The sequence below is a fragment of the Passer domesticus genome, chromosome 1 (genome assembly GCF_036417665.1).
Source record: "Passer domesticus isolate bPasDom1 chromosome 1, bPasDom1.hap1, whole genome shotgun sequence".
Taxonomy (NCBI): Eukaryota; Metazoa; Chordata; class Aves; order Passeriformes; family Passeridae; genus Passer; species Passer domesticus.
In genome coordinates this window covers 90,392,034-90,414,724 of record NC_087474.1, presented here as the reverse complement: position 1 = coordinate 90,414,724, position 22,691 = coordinate 90,392,034, and the positions used below count along the sequence as shown (strand labels likewise).

Sequence of the window (22,691 nt, the reverse complement as noted above, 5' to 3'; positions counted from 1 at the left end):
ATTTCGCGTTTGTGTTTGTCTCGGCCCTAGAATGCTTCTGAGCAAGCTGTTGAAAAAGTGACTTGGGAATGGCTTCGTGGCTCAAGGCACGGTCCCACAAACTGGGTTAAAGCCACGGAGGAGTGCGTGAAGCTCTTCTGCTTGCTGACAGAAGACGTCCTTCTAAGTTTCAGAAGGATGAAACTCCTCCATGTGTGCAGTTCGGGTTGAATGACGATCTAAGGAGTTTGTCCATCTGCTGATGACATAATTAACAGTGTGTGCACTGAAGTTTCTTGCTGTTTTTGTCCGATCTGCGGCCGCGCAGTCCATGTGTGACGTGCGCGGTCCGGCCTTGCGGCGCTGCTGGGGCGGCACGTGTGGTTCGGCGGCATTCCTGCGGGGATTGTCCCACACTTTGTAGCCTTAGGGAGCTGCTGGACTCCCTAGGGCTAATCTTCCGTGGACTGTTAGCTCTCTGGGTTTTCCAAGTACTGGCTAAGGAGAGCTGTAGTTTGGAATTTCATCTTTCGTTTCCTGTTAAGCCCTGGTGTGATCCAGCGAATCACAGGTGGTGTTCCCAGCTTAAACATTGTATCTTGATGTGTCTACCAGCACGACAGCGTGTTAAAGGCTCCTGGTGTGATAGTACTATTAAAGTTACAGGGATTCTTCAGGAAGCTTGACAGCTTAGGAATTACCTTTTCTTCCCCCTATTTATTCCAGTTGGACTTGTGTCATGTAAGTGGAAGTGGCGTAGCATCTTTGAAGAGTGTATAGAGCAGCAAAGCAAGATCAGTGTGGGCAGCATGCTCGTCTGAGAACAAGTGTGTTCCTGGTTTGTGGCTGTTCATCTGCAGGTAGGCATGGCTGATTTTTCTCTCTTTGAGCAAGCATCACTTGGCAGTCTGTGCACAAAGATCTTATGGTTGATGACAGAGAGAAGATGTGTTCTCAGGGTGAAACTCTTCAACTTGTGCAGATGAAATTATGATCAAAGGAATTAATTGGTCTATTATTGACATAATTAACTTTTAGGGATTTAAATAAACTAGTCAGTTAATTGAATTACATATTTAAGATGTATAGCAACAATGCAACACATATAATACTAAACTCCTGGAGAATGTTAATAAATGCCACAAACATTTAAACACCTTTCAGTATCTAATTCCAAGGAGCTGTCTAATTATGTTCTCTCCCATTGCCACAAGGATGCATTCACACTGTTGCATACACATGCAGTACCCTGTCGCAGGGGGTCTGCATGTGCATCTCCAGCAGCATCGGCTCTTTGGGCTGTGTGGGCTCTCTTGTTGCCAGTGCTGTCTGTGAGAGGTGCAGTTGCTCCAGACTTATGTGTCTCTATGCAATCTACTGGTCCATTCACCAATGAAAAAACCTCTCTCCAGGTTCACATCTATGCACCGAAAATTTGCCTACTTTTTGCACCCTTTGTTGTTGCTATACTAGCTGGAGTAGAAAGCTCGCAGGAATTCAGGCTGCTCTGCCTGACCAAGGCAGAGGTCATAGCACTGTTAGGGCAACATCTGACCGTGTCAGACCACATCTTGGCTGCTATTCCTTTTGTTTCCCTCTCCATTTCCCCTGTTTGTGCAAATTTTTATGCTTCTCAAATATTGACAGCTTCCCAAGCTGACTCTTGTTCTCACAGACTTGTTGGTAATGCCTGGGCTATAATGGTGGCAGCTTACTCCTCAGCATTTCTTGTATAGAAGGTTTCTGTGCTATGGTGTGGTCTTTGTGGGAAACTGATTATCTTTCTCCCTTTCTGAGGTAAGAAGAAGACTATAGTAATGAAACACTGCTTTGTCTATTTTGGTTTTATTCATTTGTGGTCCGGTGATGCCACCTGCTGACAAGAGAGTTAGTTGAAAACACAGGACATGACCAGGATGAATCTGTATTGCTACAGGGATTTGAGGGTATTTAAACAGTATTTATGCTATTTTATATGAATCATCATAATTAGCACATTTTTTTCTTTTGGAAAAGGAAAGTGAAGAATCATTTTGAGCTTTGTTTTGTTGTATGCACCTTCTGTGCACACACACACATAAAACCAGTTACATAAATAAATTTATTTAAAGGTGACTCTTAAGGTAATTACTAATAACTTTAGATAATATATATAATTAATCTAAAGTGAAAACTAAAATGGAAAACATCGTAGAAGAAAGTACACTGAAAACCTCAAAATTTTCTAGTAATTACATTTTTCATGAAATTCATGTATGATACAGGCATTCTTAAGAATCTACCACGTAGTTTTGCTACTTTTGATATATAATTATGCTTAAAAAAATCCTATAGGAAAAACCTTCTGCAGTACTGTGTGGAGAAATATCCTGCCATATCTATGGAGTACAGTATTCTTATGCAATTGAACTGTATTTGTTTTCCCTTGGGAGAAAGAGAAAAAAGAGATACCTCAAATTATGTAGCCCTAGGTTTCCATAACTCAGTGTGTCTGGCTAGGACAGTGAATGCTTTCTGTAGTTGAAATTGTGTGGAACCAATAGGTGAAGTGCAGCAGACTGGGCTCAAGAGTGGGAGAGCTACCTCAGATTGGGAACTGAAAATTTCTCAATACTAATTCTAGGTATTTGAGTTCTACTTCACCTCCTTAGCAATGACAAAATATTGACAAAAAATTAATTTGTAATATCCACTCTAAAGACATACTGCTTCTCTCTCTTATTTACTGCTCCCTGAAGTTAAATCTGTGGTGTTCTCTGTGTCAAAATAATGGAAGAAAACTTCTTGCATTTAAATTTTCATGGGACAGGTAAATGGATAAGGATATGCATCTCATTCATCCTACTGCTTGCAAAGGACTTGGTGACACCATGGCAGATTTCTCTAAGATTATGGGGATCAAAACCAACACCTTGGTGTTATTAGCATCGTGTTCTGAACAACTGAGCTAACCTCAGGGTCAGGTTGCACTTGTGTAAGGAGCTCCCTTTTGAAATACAAGATTGAAGTCAGTGTTTGTGCTCCAAAATACGTAGTGGACAATAAAGTGTAAAGTCATTGCAGCAAAAAATACTGATTTCAGAAAAGAAGAAACTGAGAAATTTTTTTTTTCGTCAAGCTTTGTAGTTTGACTTCGCCAGGTCTATGTTTTGTTTTGTTTTCAAAGACAGCTTGGGAAGGTGAACAAAACAGTCACTAAATTGAAATGGAAAATATATAATAATGTAAGTAGTATATATTTAATTTTAAAAGTTTTCATGTTATATTGTTTACAAACTCAATTGTTGATATCAGAGATATTGTTGCATTATTGGAGCGTCAGGCAGTACAGCACATAGGACCAACACCACATGTCCTTTGCAACCTGATCTACAAAGCTTGCTTGTGAGAAATGCTTCTACTTCAGAGCAGATGCCTCATTTCCAAGTTAAACATCGATGCTGCTCTCTTTATCTCTTTTTAATCTCATAAGCAAAGTAAAATCTTGCTTTTCTGCTTACAAGAAATTCACTTTTTAAATTCTTTTTTCCCCTGCAGTTTCTGTAAAAAAAATAGAATGTGCTGTGAGTCGAAAAGGAGGTTTTTGCTCCTCTATGCAACACAAAAGGGGCAGGCAAAAGCCATAGCTGAGGAAATATGGCAGCAAGCAGGTGCCCATGGACTTGAAGCTGATATGCACTGTATGAGTGAAATGGATAAGGTGAGATACTCCATGCTGTTTTGAAAAATATGTATTGAAGAACTGAATTCTTCTTCACATGCTGGAGTGGTGGCTCTGGATGTCATGAAGGCTAGCAGATGCACCCACCTAAAAAACCCCATCTAGTGTCAAATTCTTATTCTTTGTGAATCAGTAATTTCAACTGATGATCACAGTTGCTTAATAGTCTTCTGCCAAAGATACATCTTGTGATTTTTCTTATTAGAACTGTAAATTAATATGTCTTTATCTCTCTTTTAACGATGATTCAGTGACTTCTTGAAAACTTTTCATGTATGCAGTTGTGAATGAATTCTGTAGTTACAGGTCAGGTCTGCTGTTATTAGAAATTATGCTTTTTTTCCTTGGTTTTTCTGTCAGTTTTTTTTTGGTTGGTTGGTTTTTGTGTTTTTTTTTTTTGTTGTAGTTTTTGTCTGGTTTGGTGGGGTTTTTTTTGGGTTTTTTGGGGTTTTTTTTTTGGTTTTTTTTTCTTTTGTTGCATTGATATTCTGTGTTGTGATAACTGTGGGCTCCAGCATGGCTCAGAGCTTTTATGGGTCTTCTTGTGTTGCTTAGCATATGCACACATTTCAGTTCCCACAGGACTCACGTCAGGTTATGTTCTAGAACAAAATAAAATGCTTGGCTGGGACAAGGAAGTGGCTTTTTACTACTTGCTGTTATCCAAGAGTGAGAATGTGAAAACTTAATTCTGTAACTGAAAGCATTATGGACTGTAATTTCCTTCACAAAGTACTCTCAACTGTATGCCCTCAAACAAAAACATATAAAAAGCAAACAATCAAAACTTGATAGCCTGGTATTTCTTATGACATGAGGAGAAAATAACATCTAAAAGAGTTTTTTCATGCACTTGAAAATGTGAGACATTTTGATTTAATGTGCACTAAGTGTGTAGCTAGTGTTAGAAAAAGACTTTTATGCAGCCAGCAGGGAATGTGAAGATTCTCCTTATATTCTTGCATTTAATTTTTTCTGTGTTTGACAGGTTTGGAGATTCGTTTCAGGAAAGTGATAGTCAGAACATTTCTAGCCCTGTTATTGGCCTGCCACTTAAATAAATGTATTTTGCCAAATTTGGCAAGACAATTCAGAGCTGCAAATTAATTATGAATTGAGAATCTCAGAATTGGGCACTGAGGAAAAAAGTAACTTCTGCAGCTTTGAATCTTGTCACAGATAAGGTTCTCGTTTTTCCCCCCTACTTCTTGTCAGTTAGAAAGTCTGTCTTTATGTAGCTTTTGTATATTCTTAGACCTTGTGAAGGTCTGTGGATGGAATAGGTAGTTACAGAGCCAGTATTAGTAATTCTTGCCATTCAAAAGTGAATGGTCAAATACTGCTCAGGTTTCAGGAAGACTGGTTTTTTCCAAGTAGTCTCTCACCTACAGTTCCAGGGGTGAGATAAGGTCATAAATGTGTAGTTGATTATGGTGATTACGTTTTATGAAGACTGAAATGAAGTGGAAGTGAGGAGTAGTAAAAAATGGGAGGCTAAATAGAGATCATCTTGGGTCACAGTGTGTGTAGTCAGCCTTGGATTAATTATCTGAATAAGTACATTTGTCATGATATGTATTTTTCTGGATGAGACAAGCCTGGCTGTTTGGTCCCATCCTCTTCTTTCAGCAACCATGCACAGCTTGAGCAGGCTGCTCACTGCTCTTGTGTGGCATTGCTGTCCTCAGCTGAGGAGAACGTTTGAAGGAAAGAGAAAGAATGAGACAAATCCAAAACACAAAGGATATAGGAGGAAGTGGAAGGTAGAGTAAAAAACTGTGTAGTTGTGTTAGGTTCTTGTTGGTTTGGTAATGTAGAAGACCTTGCATTAATTGACAGAAATTACTGCAGAACCTGTGTCACCAAATGTTTGGTTTTCAGAAGGGTTCTAAATTTTCAGACAAAAATCTGCAGTGGAGAAAGCAATAACTTAGTGAGCTAGTCATTCCTCTCTTCTAATATACCACTTCATACTTCCTGAGCTTGTATCTTTTTTGGTTTTTTAATGGAGCTCATATTATTGTATATTCTCATGTGATACCAGTAGACCCTTACCTTCTTTACTTCAAGAGTTTGCTTTTCCTTGTAAATGTGGTAGTCACCTGTGGCAATGCACTGCATAAGCTGTGGGTCTGTGTTATCAAATCAGCTGTGGAAGTTTTGAAAATCTGAGTCCTTATTGCAGTAGGACCCTTAAGGCCTTTTTTTGTACAACTTAGAGTTCAGTTATAAAAGTCTTAGAATTTTGTGAACACTTGGAGTTTGCCTGAACTTCTAAAAGACAGAAGCTGTGTTTGGAAGGTTCCTGGGCCACAACTCATTGAAGTCTGGCAAAGTGCCCTGGGAACATTCTTGCATGTTTACTCTGTTTACTTGTGCTTCTCTAGGCCTCTGCTGTAGGCCGCTGTCAAAGGCAAGACATGTAGTAATTTAAGTTTACCATGCAATTGCTTTTAGCTTCTTCAGGAAAGATTTGGAAGCGTTGCCAAAAGCAAAACCACTTTAGTTTGTTTCTATGTAATTCTAGCCTTTTTGGGTTGTAGATGTCAGTTAATTTTTTCCATGTATCTCCTTTGACAAGGAGATAAAGTTTGAGTGATTTGTTGAGGGAGGTGTATAGAACATAACTTCTCAAAATCTGGAGTTTTAAATTGTAGTCTTGAAACTGCTCTGAGTGAAACACAGCACCTCTTGCAATCTATTTTCTCATAGTCCTGTTATTTTTATTAAACTTAGAGTGCTGGGAGATGATTTAAACTGCAACCCACAGGGAGCAGTAGAAGGAGCTTAGGTTATTATGGCAAAAAGGAGGCTAAGGAGTGTTCTAATAGCAGCCTGTGTGAGCCAAACTGGACAACAGGAGGCCAAATCCATTGGGTGCTATCTGATAAACTCAGATTTGACACAGATGGAGAAGTTCTGCATGGAAAAAGCTTCCCAGAAAAGGGAAATCTCTACCCTTAGAAGTTTTCAAAATTCAGCCAGTTACAGCTGACCGAGTGCAGCACTGACTGTTAGTTGCACTTGGGTCGTGGGTGGGACTAAGTGGTCTCCAGAGGTCACTCCCAAGCCTCGGACTGAGCTGTGTTTCACAGAGGTCACTGCCCATAGGCCATAGGGGTGCTGTGAGAGCCATTTGTGCAGGTGACCCGACCAACAGCACATTGGCAAAGTGCTGCATCCTGCTAGAGATGGGATAGTCAAAGACTCTGAGGGCTTTTTAATTAGAAGTAATAAATGTTTGCATGAGATCTGTATTTATGGAGCTGACACACAGTCCCTACTACAGGCAGTTCTTGTCAAGCTGATATAATGAGAATAGCCCATGAAGCTGGGAAATGTGTGAGACCAATATTACCAAAGGAGAGACAAGTGAATTTGGGGCAGGGTGAATGGGCCAGAATTAATCAGACTAGAGCATGGTGTCTGATTGTCACTCTTTGGAGCTACCTTAGTTTCCCCAAAAACACCAGAGGTTTTTTTGGGTGTGATGATCTCAAAGGTCTTTTCCAACCTAGTTAATTATGTGATACTGTGATTCTGTAACATGGAACTTACTAGACAGAACCAAGTGATACTTAATGGAACTTAGAAATGATCCCTTCAATTTATATGGCCACACCCCCTTATCTGTGTGAAATCATGAGGATTATGTCTATGTTTATATATACAATAATACTTTTTCCACTTGACAAATAAAATACTATTAGGACTTGTAGTTAAGCTGTCTGAATGCAGTTGTGAAGTATTCTTCACGTATGTACCAGCTCAAAATGCTGCCCTTGGACATCTGTATATGGGATCATAGGATATTTCAGGTTGGAAGAAGCTTTATGATGTCATCTTGCAGCAAGGTCAGTTGAGGTCAGAGCAGGTTCTTCAGGGCTCTATCAAATCTGGTCTTGAAAATTCCAAATATGATTGGAATTTTCAAGACTAGAAGTTGCATTCCCAAAATTACTTGTAATTACTTGAAAGACTTTCTGTGGCTTAATATAGGTAAAATGAGATTAAATGGGTTTTGTGTACACGTGGGAAGAAGAAAGGTGGGAGATAGAGTGTCTAAGGCCACAATTATGTATCAAATGGCATCTTGTAACTTAACTTGTTCTATTGCTTGTAGTATAACCTGGAAACAGAAAAGGATCCTGTAGTTATTGTTATTTCCACTACTGGGACAGGAGACCCACCAGACACTGCCCGCAAGTTTGTGAAGAAAATTCAAGACAAGACCTTGCCTCCTGACCATTTTGCACATCTCCAGTATGGATTACTAGGTGACTTAGTATTTTCTATATTATTGCAGAATTTGTCTGTCAGTGAGTAATTTTTATATTTCTTTTATTTCTGAATAGGTGGTTTGGGCTTTTTTAAGTGCTTATAAAACATTTATTTTTATAAACAGCAGTTTTATGCAATGTCCTCTATGAGCAATAGAGGCAAAACATCACAAAAATTATCTGAAAAAATTACCAATGTAATTTTTTATAGCTTAATTTTCTCTCTGCATAAAAACTATATGATATAAGCTATCTATAGCTGTTTGAAATTTAAATTGCATGTCAAGTTTCTACAAAGATTAGTAAACTAGATTAGTTTACTTGGCTGTGTGAGTCATTGGGCATTTTTCTCTACAGAGGGAAAGGCAGTATAAAATGTTCTTAAAAGTAAAAACCTTAAATCTTCCCATCCCTTTAAATTTGCAATAATACTTTTGTTTTGAATGTTGTACTCATCAAGAGTATGCATGTACCTTCAGCTTAAAGATGGATAAGCAAAATGCAGATTTGGCAAAATACATTATATAGCTTGAGCTGATTGTAAGGTTAGTTTGTTCAGTTTTCAAGTTTCATTTATAAACAAACTCCAGAAATGTCTGTGTAAACCTAGGTTATTTTACCTGACAAGTTTAATTTGATAGATAGGAGTGAGGAAAATTCTAAGTTTCTAATAAGGCAGGGACGCATTAGAAGGAAATTTCTGCTGGATATATAATGTGGAAGTCTGAACTATATGCATCGTAATCATGTAGCATTTTGAGAAGCTGTTATGCTATTGCCAAGTTACACATAACGGTTTGTGAAATGGGCAGGTTTTTCATAGCTGACTGCATGCATTTGTGTATGTATAAAGGTAAGTATTGTATTAACCCTGAATTTTATTATGGCAGGAATTATTATGGTGTCTAAATTGCAATGCAGTTCAAGTTTAACAAGTTATCAGTCTTAAAATACATTCATGGTGTCCATCTAAATGAGTCCAATTAAATGTTTGCTCTGTGTTCTGTACTTGAGAGAAAGCAAAAGTCCTCTTAAAAGGAAAAAAAAAAAGGCTTTTAAAAGGAGAAGGGAATGCTCCATTATTAGGTGGCATCATGGTTTAACCACAGCCAGAAACCAAGCCCCACTCAGCTGCTCTCTCCTTCCCCCAAGCCCTCCCTGGTGGCGTGAGGGAGTGAATAGGAAGGGTAAAAGTGATTACACTCGTGGGTTGAGATAATGACAGTTTAATAGGGAAGGCAAAAGTCATGAACACAGTTAAAGCAAAACAAGGAATTCACTCGCCCTACCCCATGGGCAGGAGGTGTTTCAGCCATCTCCAGCAAAACAGAGCTCCATCACACATAGCAGTGATTTGGGAAAATAGATGCCAACACTGCATATGTCCTCCCCTTCCCTCTTCTTTTTCCAGCTTTATATGCTCAGCATAATGCCATGTGGCATGGGATGTCCCTTTGGTCATTCTGTTAGGGTCATCTGTCCCAGCTGTGCTCACTTTGTGCACCCCCACCACCCTCACTGTTGGGGAGAGGACAGGGGAGAGTCCTTGGCTCTGTGTAAGTGCTGCTCAGCAATACCAAATGTCCCTGAGTTCTCAACACTGTTTCCAGCACAAATCAAAAATACAGCCCCATACTAGCTATGGTGAGGAAAACTAACACTATTCCAGCCAAAACCAGCACAAATGGAAATAATATAGATCTAGTGGTTTGAAACTGCACACAAGAAAGGGTCAGGCTGTGAAAAATTACGATGGCAATAGTGAACCAGTGGTGTGGATTACTTAGAGAATTCATGAAGATGGACCTAAAACTGTGGTCTTTAGGATTGCTGGGCAAGCATCTCTAAAGGATGATTGATCATTTTTGTGGGGTGGGTCAGTGATTTGGTTGACCTCTTAAAATCTTGGATCTTCCATGGGCATAACCTCCTGAGTGCACTGACTGTTCCTCTGGTAACAAAGAGCATCTTCACCTAAAACAGCTTCACAGCTGTTGAAGAGCAGAAAACCCAGTGCAGGTGCAACAAGATCTGCAAAGAAATCTTTGATTCCTGCAGAGGAAGTTTCTGGACTATAGTCCCTCATGCAGATGTTTCTTCTTGTTTAAAATCACTGCTATGTTTGATCCTTTCTTCCCCCCCAAGTTTCTAATATTTTTAAATTTCTTTTGATACTCTCTCATGTTGTTGACGTTATTAACAACTTAATCCTGAAAGATCATTTATTTTGGTAATTCACATGTTGTTTATCAGTTTTCAGTTCCTTATATTTTTCCTGTTAGAGGAATTCTGTGTGTATTAAAAGCCTCAAACTAAAAACAGTATTCTTCTGGCATGTGAAATATTGAAAGCAAGTATATTCAGAGTATTCTCTGAATATATGTTTGGGAAGAAGGAGACAGATTTTCAGCCCTGTTTTGGGACAAACACAATTTTGTTTGAAATTCATATTCGTGTACATATATTTCAATGTAGCCTCTGAATAATAAACTTACATATGCAAGTGTTTAAGTATATGTAGAGATCACAATTGTATTTATCACAGAATCATAGAAGGCCTTTGTTGGATGGGGCCTTTAAGATCATCCAGTTCCAACCCCTGCTGTGGCAGGGACACCTTCCACTAGGCCAGGTTGCTCAAAGTCCCATCCAATGTGACCTTGAACACTTCTGAGGCATCCACAACATCTTTGGGCAACCTGTGCCAGTGCCTCACCACCTTCACAATAAAGAATTTCTAACATCCAATCTAAACCCGCTCTCAGTTTGAAGCCATTCCTTCTTGTCCTGTCACCACATGTCCTTGTAAAAATCCCCCATGTCTTTCTTGCAGTCTTCCTTCAGGTACTGGAAGGCCACAATTAGGTCACTCCAAAGCCTTTCAAAGCTGAATAAACCCAATTATGTCAGCCTTTCCTCCTAGGAGCAGTGCTGCATCCCTCTGAACACCTTGGTGCCCTCTTGTGGACTTGTTCCAATGTGCCTGATTCTTCTGTTGGCCTGCAAGAGAAGTCTGTCCTGACTTTGTGTAGCCTGAGAGGCTGCCTGGTTGACACGATTCCTCTTTCCTTGGATTTGCCAGGTCTGGGAGATTCAGAGTACATGTTCTTTTGTAATGGTGGAAGGACAGTAGACCGACGACTTCAAGAACTTGGTGCCCAGCACTTCTATGATACAGGATTGGCAGATGACTGTGTAGGGTAAGAGCTGAATGGGTTTGGATTTTATTTCTTCATGGTGCAATATTTGTGTAGGCATTTGGCTAAATGTTCTGAACTGTTTGAAGTCCATTGAAGCTGGATACTTAGCACCTCATAGAAATTATTTCTGCCTGAGCACAGTACACCTTTTCTTTCTCAATTGCCATTAAGTAAAACTCCATTTTTAAAGTGTGAGGAAACATCTGTAATGCCTGGAAAAATAGTATTTAGCAGTTTTAAAAATTAAATAGGAGTGAGTAGAGGGGTTTGAAAATGTAATTTCTTATTTCTTTTTTTGTTTCTTTTTTCTCTTTTGGGATTGGGCAGAGGATCATTTTAGAGTAATTATGTAAGAAGATTTCTCTCTTTGCTGTAGAGAAATTATGTAAGAAAACAACTCCCTGTTCTGCTGTTCTTTCTTTTTCCGGTAGGCTGCAGTCTTGGCTTAGTTATTTTGAGCTGCTGCTTTTATTGGTTCTGTGCATGATGATGCAAGGCAGTTGAACACAAACATTGTCATAACCATAAAACTTATCTCTCGTGTTCTGAAATAATATAAATGGGCCATTAGTGTAAGCTATTGATGTTGCTGTTGCACAATGAAAAGTTGCATATTCTGCTGCCATTCCTTCAACTTTCTGTCATAAAGTTCAGCATATGAAAATAAAAATGAGAAACTATAAGAAGAGCATGGCTGTTATACATTTTAGACTCTGTAAATTTACATAGTGGTAGCAACTAAATAATTTTTTTTTTACAAAGAAATAATCTTGATAACAGCTGCAGATAGATATTAGAAATGGAAGGTGAATAGTGTTTTTTGCTTTTGTGGTGCTTCATTATTTGTAAATTAACAGTTCTGGAAGTCACAATAATTAATCCATGCATTTCTTCTTCTTTTTTTTCCCCTCCATTCCCAGTTTGGAATTAGTGGTTGATCCTTGGATTGATGGACTTTGGCTTGCCCTCAAGGAAGCATTACAATTGCAGAAAGAAAAAGAAGGCATGAGCAATTCTGTCAGTCCTGTTTCCACCTCTGTCTCTACAGCTCCACATGCTGTGCATGAGCTAAAGCTAAGCTCTGAAGTACAGAACTTGAAGTTAGAAGATGAGGGAGCAGGGGGTTCTGATATTCTGTCACAGAAACTGGATGACATCGATCTTGTGGCTCCAGCTAGAAACACCGAACCTTCACTTGTTCATTCTGTCCCTCCTGTCTCTCAGTCTGCTCTTAATATTCCTGCCCTGCCACCAGAATATATAGAGGTGGAGTTTCAGGACACCCAGGGTGAGGTAAGGACTTCCCTTGAAGTGATGGAAGCTTCTAGCTCTTGTAGGAGTATGGGTGTATACTCCTACATAAGGCTCAAAAGGGCAAGTGAATGCTTACATAACGGAGATATGTCCCCAAATGCAGGAGGCTTTTGAATTTTTAATTAAAAAGTCCATTTCTATTCAATGTAGGTGCCACTATATGGGTTATGGACACTTATATCATGATATAATTCAGCTAAATACTTAGTTGATATTGCACTGTCAGGAAGGCAAGAATTCAAATCCTCTGTGGCTTACAACAATGAAAACATCTTGCTGTAGTGAGGAGTACAGTAAAGTTTCTGTTCAAATCTTTTGTACTTTCAGAATGTGCTAAGAGGCTGTAAAGTTGCTCAAAACCTTGCTGCATACTTAGTAACAGAGAAACTTGTCATTGTAAAAACATGAACATTATTTTACTGTGGGGAATGGAAGATGAACTGTAGATCGAAAGCCGGTATGCTTTTCCTATTGAAGCCACGTTGAATAAAGACCTGCTGTACTAAGAGAAGAATTAGCATGAGCTGGAAATCATCTCCAGTTTGCAGTAGTGACTCAACTTTTCTGGTTGCCTGCAGAGGGCAGATGTTTCAGTTATCCATGCAAGGAAGCAATGAAGCCTGGCTGCTTTTTAAATGACAGGGAGCCAGGAGCCGAGTGTGGTAACAAATCCAGTGTTGCTACCCACTACCTGAGCAGTGCAAAGCAGGAGGTGGCTTGGATCAACAGGATCTGTGTCCAGTTATGGGCAGGGTTGTGGTTGAGCTGCTGACCAGTGCTGCTGTAATGTAGCTGAGGCCAGGGCTGAAGAACCAGTACTGAGCTGAGGTGGGGGTTCTGGGCCCAGTCCTCTGGTGTGGCTGCTCATGATCATGAAAGCCCATTAGTATCCTGGACTCTGATGCTCTCTCTGTTGAGACTGTTAATGGAAAGGCTGAGAGTCTAGCTGATATAGTTATGGAAGGGTGTATGGATTTAAACACTGGATAATTTTGCTTTTCTTTTAAACCTCGTATTGTTGGTTTTGCTCAGGTTGTTCAATTTAAAAATCTAAATTCTTCAGGTTTATGATTTATTTAGAGGTACTCTTCATTAAAGAGTAATAGTTGGGTTGAATGTGCTACTACAGTCCTTAAAAGAGCCCATTATCTTAAAGTCAGCATATATTCAGACTGAATATGGTTTGTCTGTAATGGTTTGTCAGGTTCTAATACTGATATATATATATATATATCAGTATTATATATATTGATATATATACTGATATATATATCAGTATATATATTCTGTATATAGAAAAAAAATTGTGCTTTGGAACAGCAAATGGAAGAAGATGAATCTGCTAATCTGGAATTCAGTGATAGATTAAAGATTATAGTGCAGATTTCAGATATAAAACAAGGGGGTCATCTTGAGCCCTGGAAAGAAACAACTGCATGTTTGTGGGATTTTTTCCTTTGGAACTATTTTTGACACAATTGGCTAGATCTTGTCAACAAGTAGGTTCTGTGTAGGGTCATGTTTGGTTTTGCAGGTATCACACAATTCATGTCCTTTTTTGGTGTCTCACATTGCAACGGAAGCTATGGATATTTTTTGCCAAGCAGAGGTGAAGTTGGTGTGTTTTGAAATTCATCAAGGTGAGGTTTGGATATCTCCACAGAGAGACTCCCTGCCATTTAAAGAAGGCCTGGTACATGATCTCTCCAGTTACTTAAATGATCTTGTCTTGGGCCGTTGCATCTCAGGGTGGAATTAGCAAGTTGCTGCATACTGACGGCAGAGCAGAATAGTGAGTTGGTCTAAAGCATTTCTGGGAAGTGTAAGATAATACAATTTATCTTAAATCTTTATTTCATTTTGCCTTGAATTTTACTTGGACGGAATATAAATGTAGACAGTTACAACAGTCCAGCTGATGCACAATGACTTGATATGGCCCAGGCTATTAATCACTATGTCAAAAACTTAGGAAAACAAATAAACTTCCAACTGTTGGTCTCACGTGATTCTTTTATCTCCTTTTTTAAATAAGAAATCTTCGGATTCATGAATATTCCCCTGTTGGTAGGATGATTCCTTTGCATTTGACAGAGTATTGTTAAAGGCATTTGGAATCCTTCCTGCCTCTTTTAATTTGCTGACTATAGTGATGGAGAAATGAGGGCTGTATTCTGATCTTCGAGTGGCAGCCTTTGACATATGTGATCTGGAATTATTCTTGGTACCCATTTGTCATACTTGGGGCACATTCTTACCTGTGTAAAAATGTTATGCTATAATATGATGCTGTCTTGTAGAGTGGGGTTTTCTCATTAACTCTAATTTAAAAATCCTTCTATAAGTTGTCTGTAACAGTAGACCCCAAATGGACCCCAAAGTGTAAGCTGTAAACCTGCAATGATGTAACTTCTGTTCTTACTTCTTCTGTCCATTCTATACACCCAATAATCCTTTAATTAGGCAGGAGTTTAATGGGGTTTAACATAAATGCCATTCTCTAATTGGCTATTTTCAAGGCAGTTCTTGAAAAATGAAACAGCTCACTGCATTTGATAATAATGTAGGCCCATTAGTCTGTTCAAGCCTACTGACTTTTTGTAATTGAATATATGCCAGTTATTGCTTAGTTGTGCTTTTTTTAAAAAGAGCAAAACATATGTGTATAGAAGATTCATGGTTTTCCTTATTGTTTTGAGTTGTTTTCTAAGATTGTTTCAAAAACAACCTGCACCAATACCAATTCCTGTATGTCATAGTGAGATGTCATAAAACTGATTTGCATTTTTAGTGTAAGTTTTTGTGTCATCTTTTTCAGAATCCGCATCTGTCTTCACTTATCTCAGAAGGAACAACCTTTGAAGTGCCAGTTACAAAAGCAGTTCAGCTCACTAGGGAAGATGCGATAAAGACTGCATTGCTCTTAGAGCTTGATATTGCAGTAAGTTGGTGATGGCTTCTTCTTTAGTGGGTTAAAATAAAGGGTGAAAAACATGTGTGTTATAACTGTGGGGGGAAAATTATTTATTTGACTGTTCAAAAAGAAAAAAAAAATCTGTATTCAGTAGGAAGTCAGCTTACACTGATCCATTTTGTAAATGTAAAGTTTAATTTATTTGCTGAAAAATAGGACTGCGTGGAAGTCAAAATAGGAACAAAGTGTCAAGTTAATTTCTTTGTTGTTCCATGGATATCATATTGAGTAAAATACCTTTATGAAGGAAATTTGCGTGGAGAAAGGCAGTCAGGAAATATTGCAAATGAATAATCTTTCGGTTTATGCAACTTGAAGAATATTCAGAAACTGTATAGTAAATTGTGACGGCTTATTATGGTGGGTAATACACACAAGTAGTAATTTCACTAATAGTATCAGGCAGTAGGAATTGTTAGCTCTTGAGCACTGTTTCTGCCTTTTACACTCATTTTGCTGTGCCTTGTTAACATGCTACTCAAACTGTCAACATTAATTGAGGTTACCCTCAGTTAAAAAAGTGGTTTAGCTTAATCAGTGAAGATCATATTTTGTTTTAAGATGAAGGACAGATAGAGAGTGCTCAATATTACTTTATAAGAAATCTAGAAAAGGAAAGAATGTTACTTTTAAGTGGCGTCCCAAATTGATAGAATATTACTTTTGGGATATTGTGATTTTTGACAATATCATTTGTTGGACTCTCTTAGCCTAATCTGTCTCAATATGCATGAGATCTTTTTAAATCTCAGTTCTAAATAAATCCTATTAAGTTTCGAGAAACTGATTCTTTGAACAACATGGTTTTTTGCATGTATTTGTGTGTTTATATACATCCTGTCATCAGCACCCACTGAAAATATAAGCATTTTCTTGCCTTTTTCACCCAACATTCTTGCTAGTCTGTGTATGCAGATCACTCACCTGATTCATAAGAGAAACATAATAATGCAAGTATAATTCTGCATGTTCCTTTAACAGTCAGAAGCTTGAGTTGCACACAACAGTTTCAGCAGTTGCACATGAGAATCTCAGGCAGCTAAGTAGAATCTAGGTCTTAAGGTTCGAATTTTCACTGTGTTCTTGTCTGGTTATTTTTCTTCTTTTCCTCCAAAAAAATTAAAGGATTCTGGTCATTTCTGTCACAATTTATCAAATAGTTTAACCAGCAAATTTTCTTTTAGAAATTATGTGTATCTATAAAAAGTTGCATTCATTATGAGGACTTAATTTCTCTGCTCTTCTCAAACCAGAAAATGTAGAACATCGGTAATTAATGATCTGGCTGATTATATAACACAACCTCTTAATACGTATTTATTTTCTTTCTGTTTGGGCTGTTCAGCAGTTCTCATTAAAGAGTGTCCAAATATTTAAACCAGATAAGGAAAGACTTTTTCTAATTAGTAAGGTTAAGCCTGAAAAGAAAACACGACTGCTTCATTTCTGACGTGCTCAAAACAGCAAAATGTTAGTACAGAGTAAAAATATTTGACTTAATGTGAACACAATAATAGGAAGGTTGTTGTCAGGAATGGGAATGACTTGGTTTGTAGTAAGATTTAATAGAAATGTTTCATGTTTTAAAACAGGATACAGCTTTTGAGTACCAACCTGGAGATGCCTTCTGTATAATATGTCCCAACAATGTCAGTGAAGTGGAAAATCTTCTTCACAATTTGGGGCTTTTCGAAAAAGGAGACAACTTTGTTTGTGTAAAAGTTAAGCAGGGCACCAAAAAGAAAGGTATGGTGTGATGCACTGGTCATGGAACAATGCTCCTTGCTGTGTTAGTAGGAGTTGGTGTGCATACTTTTGAATATTTTTACTGTTAGTATGGGAACACAGCTGTCTTTTGTGGAGGCATGTTGGAACTTACAGTGATGTGTTAAAAAAGAGGATGCATAAGAATGCTGCTGCTGGTTTTACTGTAGATGAGTAGATGAGCTCTTGACTGGGAACTGCAGCCTGGCATTGGCATTCATCCATCTCATTCTTACTCTGTGCTCCTTCATGTTTGTGGAGATAAGGCTTTAATCACATAACCTTACAATCCCTCACTTGAAAGTAAAATCTCCTTACACAACACTGCATGTTAATCTGTTTTACATCCTAAGAGGGCTGCACTCCTCCAGGACAAGCCTTAGTGCTGTTGCAAGGTGCCTTTTAATGGACTTGTAGGTCTATGGATGTGTTCTGCTGAGTCTTATGATGTCATACTTCAGAAGGAGTGGCTTCATGTTCAAAGTGTGCCTGTGTACTGCTGGCTGGACCTGTGTGAATTACTCCTTTCTTGTATTGCAGCTGGGGTCTTAATGGAGTTGTGCCTTTATTTCCACAGAGTGATGTAGGGCTCTTTGTTGTTCTGGTTTATAGGTAAATCAGTTCTCACTGTGAGATTCCCTGCAATTTTGAGGGCTGCACAAGTTGTCCATTAAGTATGAGATGTTTGATGCCACTTTTGTATATTAATAGATGCAAATTTTACTTTGTTTTTGTTTTCTTTTCTCCCACTGAACTAGGAGCATCTCGTCCACCACACATCCCTGAAAGAAGCACTCTCAAATTCATCCTAACTTGGTGTCTGGAAATAAGAGCAATTCCCAAAAAGGTGTTTATGTGTTTTTTCTTCTAAAGAGAAATCAGTAATTCTATGCTATATGGTCTCTTACAGATGTGTCCTTGCTTTGTGTGTAGTTATGATATCTCTTGGTGAATAAGGATTGTCAGTTTGTATGCTACTGTTTGTACTTTAGTCTCAGAAAAGTCACTTCTGGTGCTTTCTCTGGCAGAGAAGAGAAGAGATACTGTTCTGCAATATCTTCATTCATGACTAGTCTGGAAGTAGAAAAGTATTAGATAACTTGGTGCCAGGTAACTGGGAGGGCTGACTGAACCTAGCCCCATAGTGATTTTAAAGTAAATAGTCTTTTTAATCAGAGGGAGCCACATCTGTCAGGTTCTGGTGCTAAAATACGCATGTTGCTGTGTGCAAATGTACCAGTGTCCTTTACATTAGCTCTGTTAGTCAGAGCATGGTGCTAGTAACCCTGTGTGGGCCATTCACTTGATCCTTGTGGGCCACTTCCAACTCATAATATTGTGTGAAATCTGTGAAATCTTTTAAAGCTTTTCTTTAACATTCTTTAACATTTTAGTAACATAGCAGAATTCAAAGGAAGATTTTTGCTTTTTTAGTATTTGTTCTCACAACATGTATGTATTATATTCCTTTCATTTTATGTATGTAAAAAAATCAAAGCTTCTAACTGAAAATGCATCTATATTTCTGGTGTTGTCAAAACATATTTTAAAGATAACTTTATATGAAAGATGAAGCTAAACAATCGTGGTCAGGTCTCTGAGGGAAATCAGTTTTTGGGAGGACCTTTTAACTCAATTCAGTGGATTTTGCAACAGAAGACAATATTCTCATTGTTCCAACCTTTTCAAAATCGCATTTAATATTTTTGAAAATTTGTCTCAGCAGTAAGAATAGGCAGAGAGTACTGGCTGGGGAATATCACTGAAGCCAGTTTTTACAACCTGTCTGCTGTATTAAGTCTTCAGCATAAAATGTGTTTTATGTGACTCCATACTCAAAACTATTGTCTGGAAGCTCTGTGGTTGAGCTCTCATTATTTTCCAAGTATTTCTTTGTGTAGAATGTGTCATCTGATTGCATTTGGTGTTGTCTGTCACTTTTCTTTTATGCACTGTGTCTATTTCCATCTTTCTTTTTTGAAAAAGAAACTTGTAACTACTTACATCCAATCGTCGCTTTAGCTTACAATGCTCAATTTAACTTTCCTTTAAGAAAAGTACACTACCAGTGTGTAGGCATAAAGTACAGAATAAAACACCATAACAACATTAACATGACTCATTTAATACCATACTTTATTTATAGTCATATCTCTTCTAAGATTTTTGTTCTTTGTTTCCTGGCTTCTGTACCCTAGCAAATGGTGTTTTGTCTTGAATTTTGTGTTATGGAGCTGCCTGACTAAATAGGGGCATATAGAACACCTTTCAAAAACTAGGAATTTTGTGGGGAATGGCTTGTGCCTGTTTTTTTGTCTCTTCTTTGCTCAGGCTAAGTAGGATTTTCTGATGTGCCAACTTGTTGCAGACATTAGAAGAGCAATCAAAAAAAAATTGAGAAATAAAGTGTTATCCACTAACCCAATTCCTGTGTCCCCAGGCAACCCAGTTTTGTGATCATTTTCCCAAATGGACAAGTTTTTCCCAGTTTTGTGATTATTTTCCCAAATGGACAAGCTTTTTTACCCTTCATTCTTTCCTTTCTTCCCTACAGGCATTTTTGCGAGCTCTTGTAGAATGTACCAGTGATGCGGGAGAAAAACGGAGGCTTCAAGAGCTTTGCAGCAGACAAGGAGCCTCTGATTATACTCGCTTTATTAGAGATTCTAATGTTTGCCTTCTGGATTTACTTCATGCTTTTCCAAGCTGCAAGCCTTCACTTAGCCTATTAATTGGTAAAAGACTGATTTAGATTTAATTAGATTTGGTTTCTGAAAATGCATCAGACTAAGTGTTCAATTTCCCAAGAAAGGGGAGTAACTGTTCAGTTTACTGCTTTAGGAATATAGTTTCTATAGTGATTAAGCTGAAACTCTTGCTGGGGAAAAAAGCTCTGTTCTACAGTTCATACTCTTTTGACTTTCTTTCTGCAGACATTTAGGTTGATACCAGTGCTTTGACTCTGCAGTATTCCTGTACATAAAATAAGCATAAGGTGCTTGCAGGATTAGGGTCTTTATGAATCAGTTCATCAATTGCTTACAATTAAAAAATACATTTTTGCTACTCCTAATTTCTCTGCCTACATAGTCTTTTCTTGCACTTTTAACTCTGTTTTAACTTTCTGTTAAAACAGAATGGTCTTCCCAGTATATCTGTATTTATGCTATGTCTAACATACTCACAGAGTTCCTGATACAAAATACCGAAAGGATGGGACTACACCTGTGACCATGTCAAATACATCTGAAATTGCTGGCAGTTATTTTTCAAATTAAATCCAGAGTTTCTTAGTATCTTTCATAATATAAGTCAAAGAAATTGCTTTCTGTGTTCTTGCAGTCATTTTGTCCACCTTTACCCACCTTTACTCTTTGCTGAAAGAGTTTAGTGTCTTGTTTAAGCAATTCCATTGCACTGTCTTTTCTTAACTCTGCCTAGTAACTATCTTATATAGAGCACCTTTAAAATATATCAGGGTGTGCATGTACTGACAAAAAGACTTGTTCTGCTTATGTACACACATGGATAGACATAAAGGTGTGTGTGATACATATAGGGGAGAGCTCATAGAGGAAAGATGGGGAAAATTAAATTTCAAGCTTCACCTCATCAGCAACTGGCAACTCTTCTGTACACCTTACAGTCACTTTTGTTTGACCAAGAAACCCCATAAATTAACTGTTATGGTCTCATTGTATAGAATCTCTAATTGATGTTCCACAAAGTCTAAAACCCATTCAAAATGGAATGGGTTCAGTTAATTGCTTGTTTCTGAACCACAGACACTGAATGTTACTAGAATAAAATTACAGTTAAATTAAAATACCTTGTAATCTGTAGTAGTGTAAACACTCATTATACAATATTTTCATTGGGGTGAATCAAATAAGTGATACTGGTTTTTTTGTTTTTCAGAGCATCTTCCTAAATTACAGGCTAGATCCTACTCTGTATCAAGGTAATGAAATATTCAAATTATATTTTTTTAGTTATTTAGGTATGGGGTTTTTCTCAAATATGTTTGTGTATGTTAGGATCTGAGGAGGAAGGAGAGGAGTGAAGGAGAAAATGTAGTTATGACTCTATTACAAAAAGCATTGTTTGACTATTTCAAAGAACATTGTTTTGAGTGTGTGGCAAGGCTTTGGTAAAGCTCTCAAGAACAAGCTCACACACAGGTAAATCTGGTAGGAATTCAGATTCCCTTCTGTAGACACTGGCCTCTGAGTCCAGCCTTAAGACAATTTCTAATTAAATATAAATATTGTGCAGTAAGCTGAACATTGAGAATCTGGATTCAATTGAAATTGTTTAGGCTGCAGACAGACCCACTGCAAGATTTTACAGCTATCTGTCAGGTTTTAGGTGGGTTTTTAATATTTTTGTCTTTGCAGTTCAAACTTATATCAGCCAGGAAGGCTGCGCTTTGTATTTAATGTTGTGGAGTTCCCTGCTGCTCCCTCTAGACCAGTCCCATGGAAAGGAATATGTACAGGGTGGCTTGCTGAGTTAGTTGCACCTCTTCTGCACCCCAGTAAAAACTCTCAGGATACAAAAGAAGAAAGCTCTTCAACTGAAAAGGTATGAATATTAGATATCTGAAGTCATTAACTGTTAAATCTATGGAAGTCTGAAACAACTGCAGGTTTCTTTGTTGACTGTTGTTATGTAGTGCAGATGTTTTGGCAGCATACGCCTTAATTTTGTAGTTCTATTCTACTTGTGTATAACATGACCAGAACTTAATTCCTAAACACTAAAGTTAAATTATACTTATATCTATGCATACTTGAGTTGTGAAATTTCCCACTGCTGAAGGGCCAGAGTTGTTTTCCACTCCTCTGTAGTCCTAAGTGTATCTTGAAGGATGTTTTCATGGACTAAACTACCACTTTGTAATTAAATGGTTGTGACTGTTTGCATCACAAGAGGGAGGCACTTTGTCATTTCCAGGAAACAGTGGGCAGGTAATAGGGGAGAAACTGTAAAACTCACATTTCTTGTCAGGTCTTCCAGAGTTTGCAAAGACCAAGTTATTGAGTATGACGCAGGGGACAGTCATCTGTGTTTATTTCTGACTTGTATCAGTGATTGTTTGGCACAGTTCATATTACTGGGAGAAGGTACTTCTTTAGTTTTTTCCCCTCATTTAATTTTGTGGCAGAGATTCTGTGTAATTAACTGATCTCAAAGTCACTAGGTCTAATCTAATTATTAAAAAATAGTAATTCTACTATATAATTGGTATGTGTGATATACATATCTTTTCTCTAAAAGAACTACTGGCAGCCTAATCTATATTTGATTATGAAAAATGGAAACAAGAATAGAATTTGGTTGGAAGCAAACTGTGCCAATAATTCAAGGTGCCAGTCAGACAAAATGGGGAAAAACACCACACAAGTTATCTTCATTTTTTAAAACTAATGCAAAGATTAATATGTGCATCATATATC

The 22,691-nt window shown here is 37.9% G+C and overlaps 1 protein-coding gene across 6 annotated transcripts in view; it reads left to right on the top strand.

Annotated features, from left to right (window-relative positions):
• The window catches only part of MTRR (5-methyltetrahydrofolate-homocysteine methyltransferase reductase), a 28,177-nt gene that overhangs the window by 180 nt on the left and 5,306 nt on the right, over nucleotides 1-22,691 (top strand). For 3 of the 6 annotated variants that reach the window (XM_064428932.1, XM_064428950.1, XM_064428923.1), the window contains exons 2-12: nucleotides 706-839; nucleotides 3,517-3,679; nucleotides 7,824-7,977; nucleotides 11,063-11,180; nucleotides 12,101-12,473; nucleotides 15,313-15,435; nucleotides 17,061-17,214; nucleotides 17,991-18,079; nucleotides 19,787-19,967; nucleotides 21,151-21,193; nucleotides 21,630-21,816. In XM_064428932.1, coding sequence (XP_064285002.1) covers nucleotides 3,536-3,679; nucleotides 7,824-7,977; nucleotides 11,063-11,180; nucleotides 12,101-12,473; nucleotides 15,313-15,435; nucleotides 17,061-17,214; nucleotides 17,991-18,079; nucleotides 19,787-19,967; nucleotides 21,151-21,193; nucleotides 21,630-21,816 — 1,566 coding nt within the window. In that variant the 5' untranslated portion in view covers nucleotides 706-839; nucleotides 3,517-3,535. Of the gene's footprint in view, nucleotides 1-9; nucleotides 257-334; nucleotides 551-705; nucleotides 840-3,516; nucleotides 3,680-7,823; nucleotides 7,978-11,062; nucleotides 11,181-12,100; nucleotides 12,474-15,312; nucleotides 15,436-17,060; nucleotides 17,215-17,990; nucleotides 18,080-19,786; nucleotides 19,968-21,150; nucleotides 21,194-21,629; nucleotides 21,817-22,691 lie in introns of those variants that run through there. The other 3 variants (XM_064428957.1, XM_064428941.1, XM_064428967.1) reach the window with 3 other exon arrangements.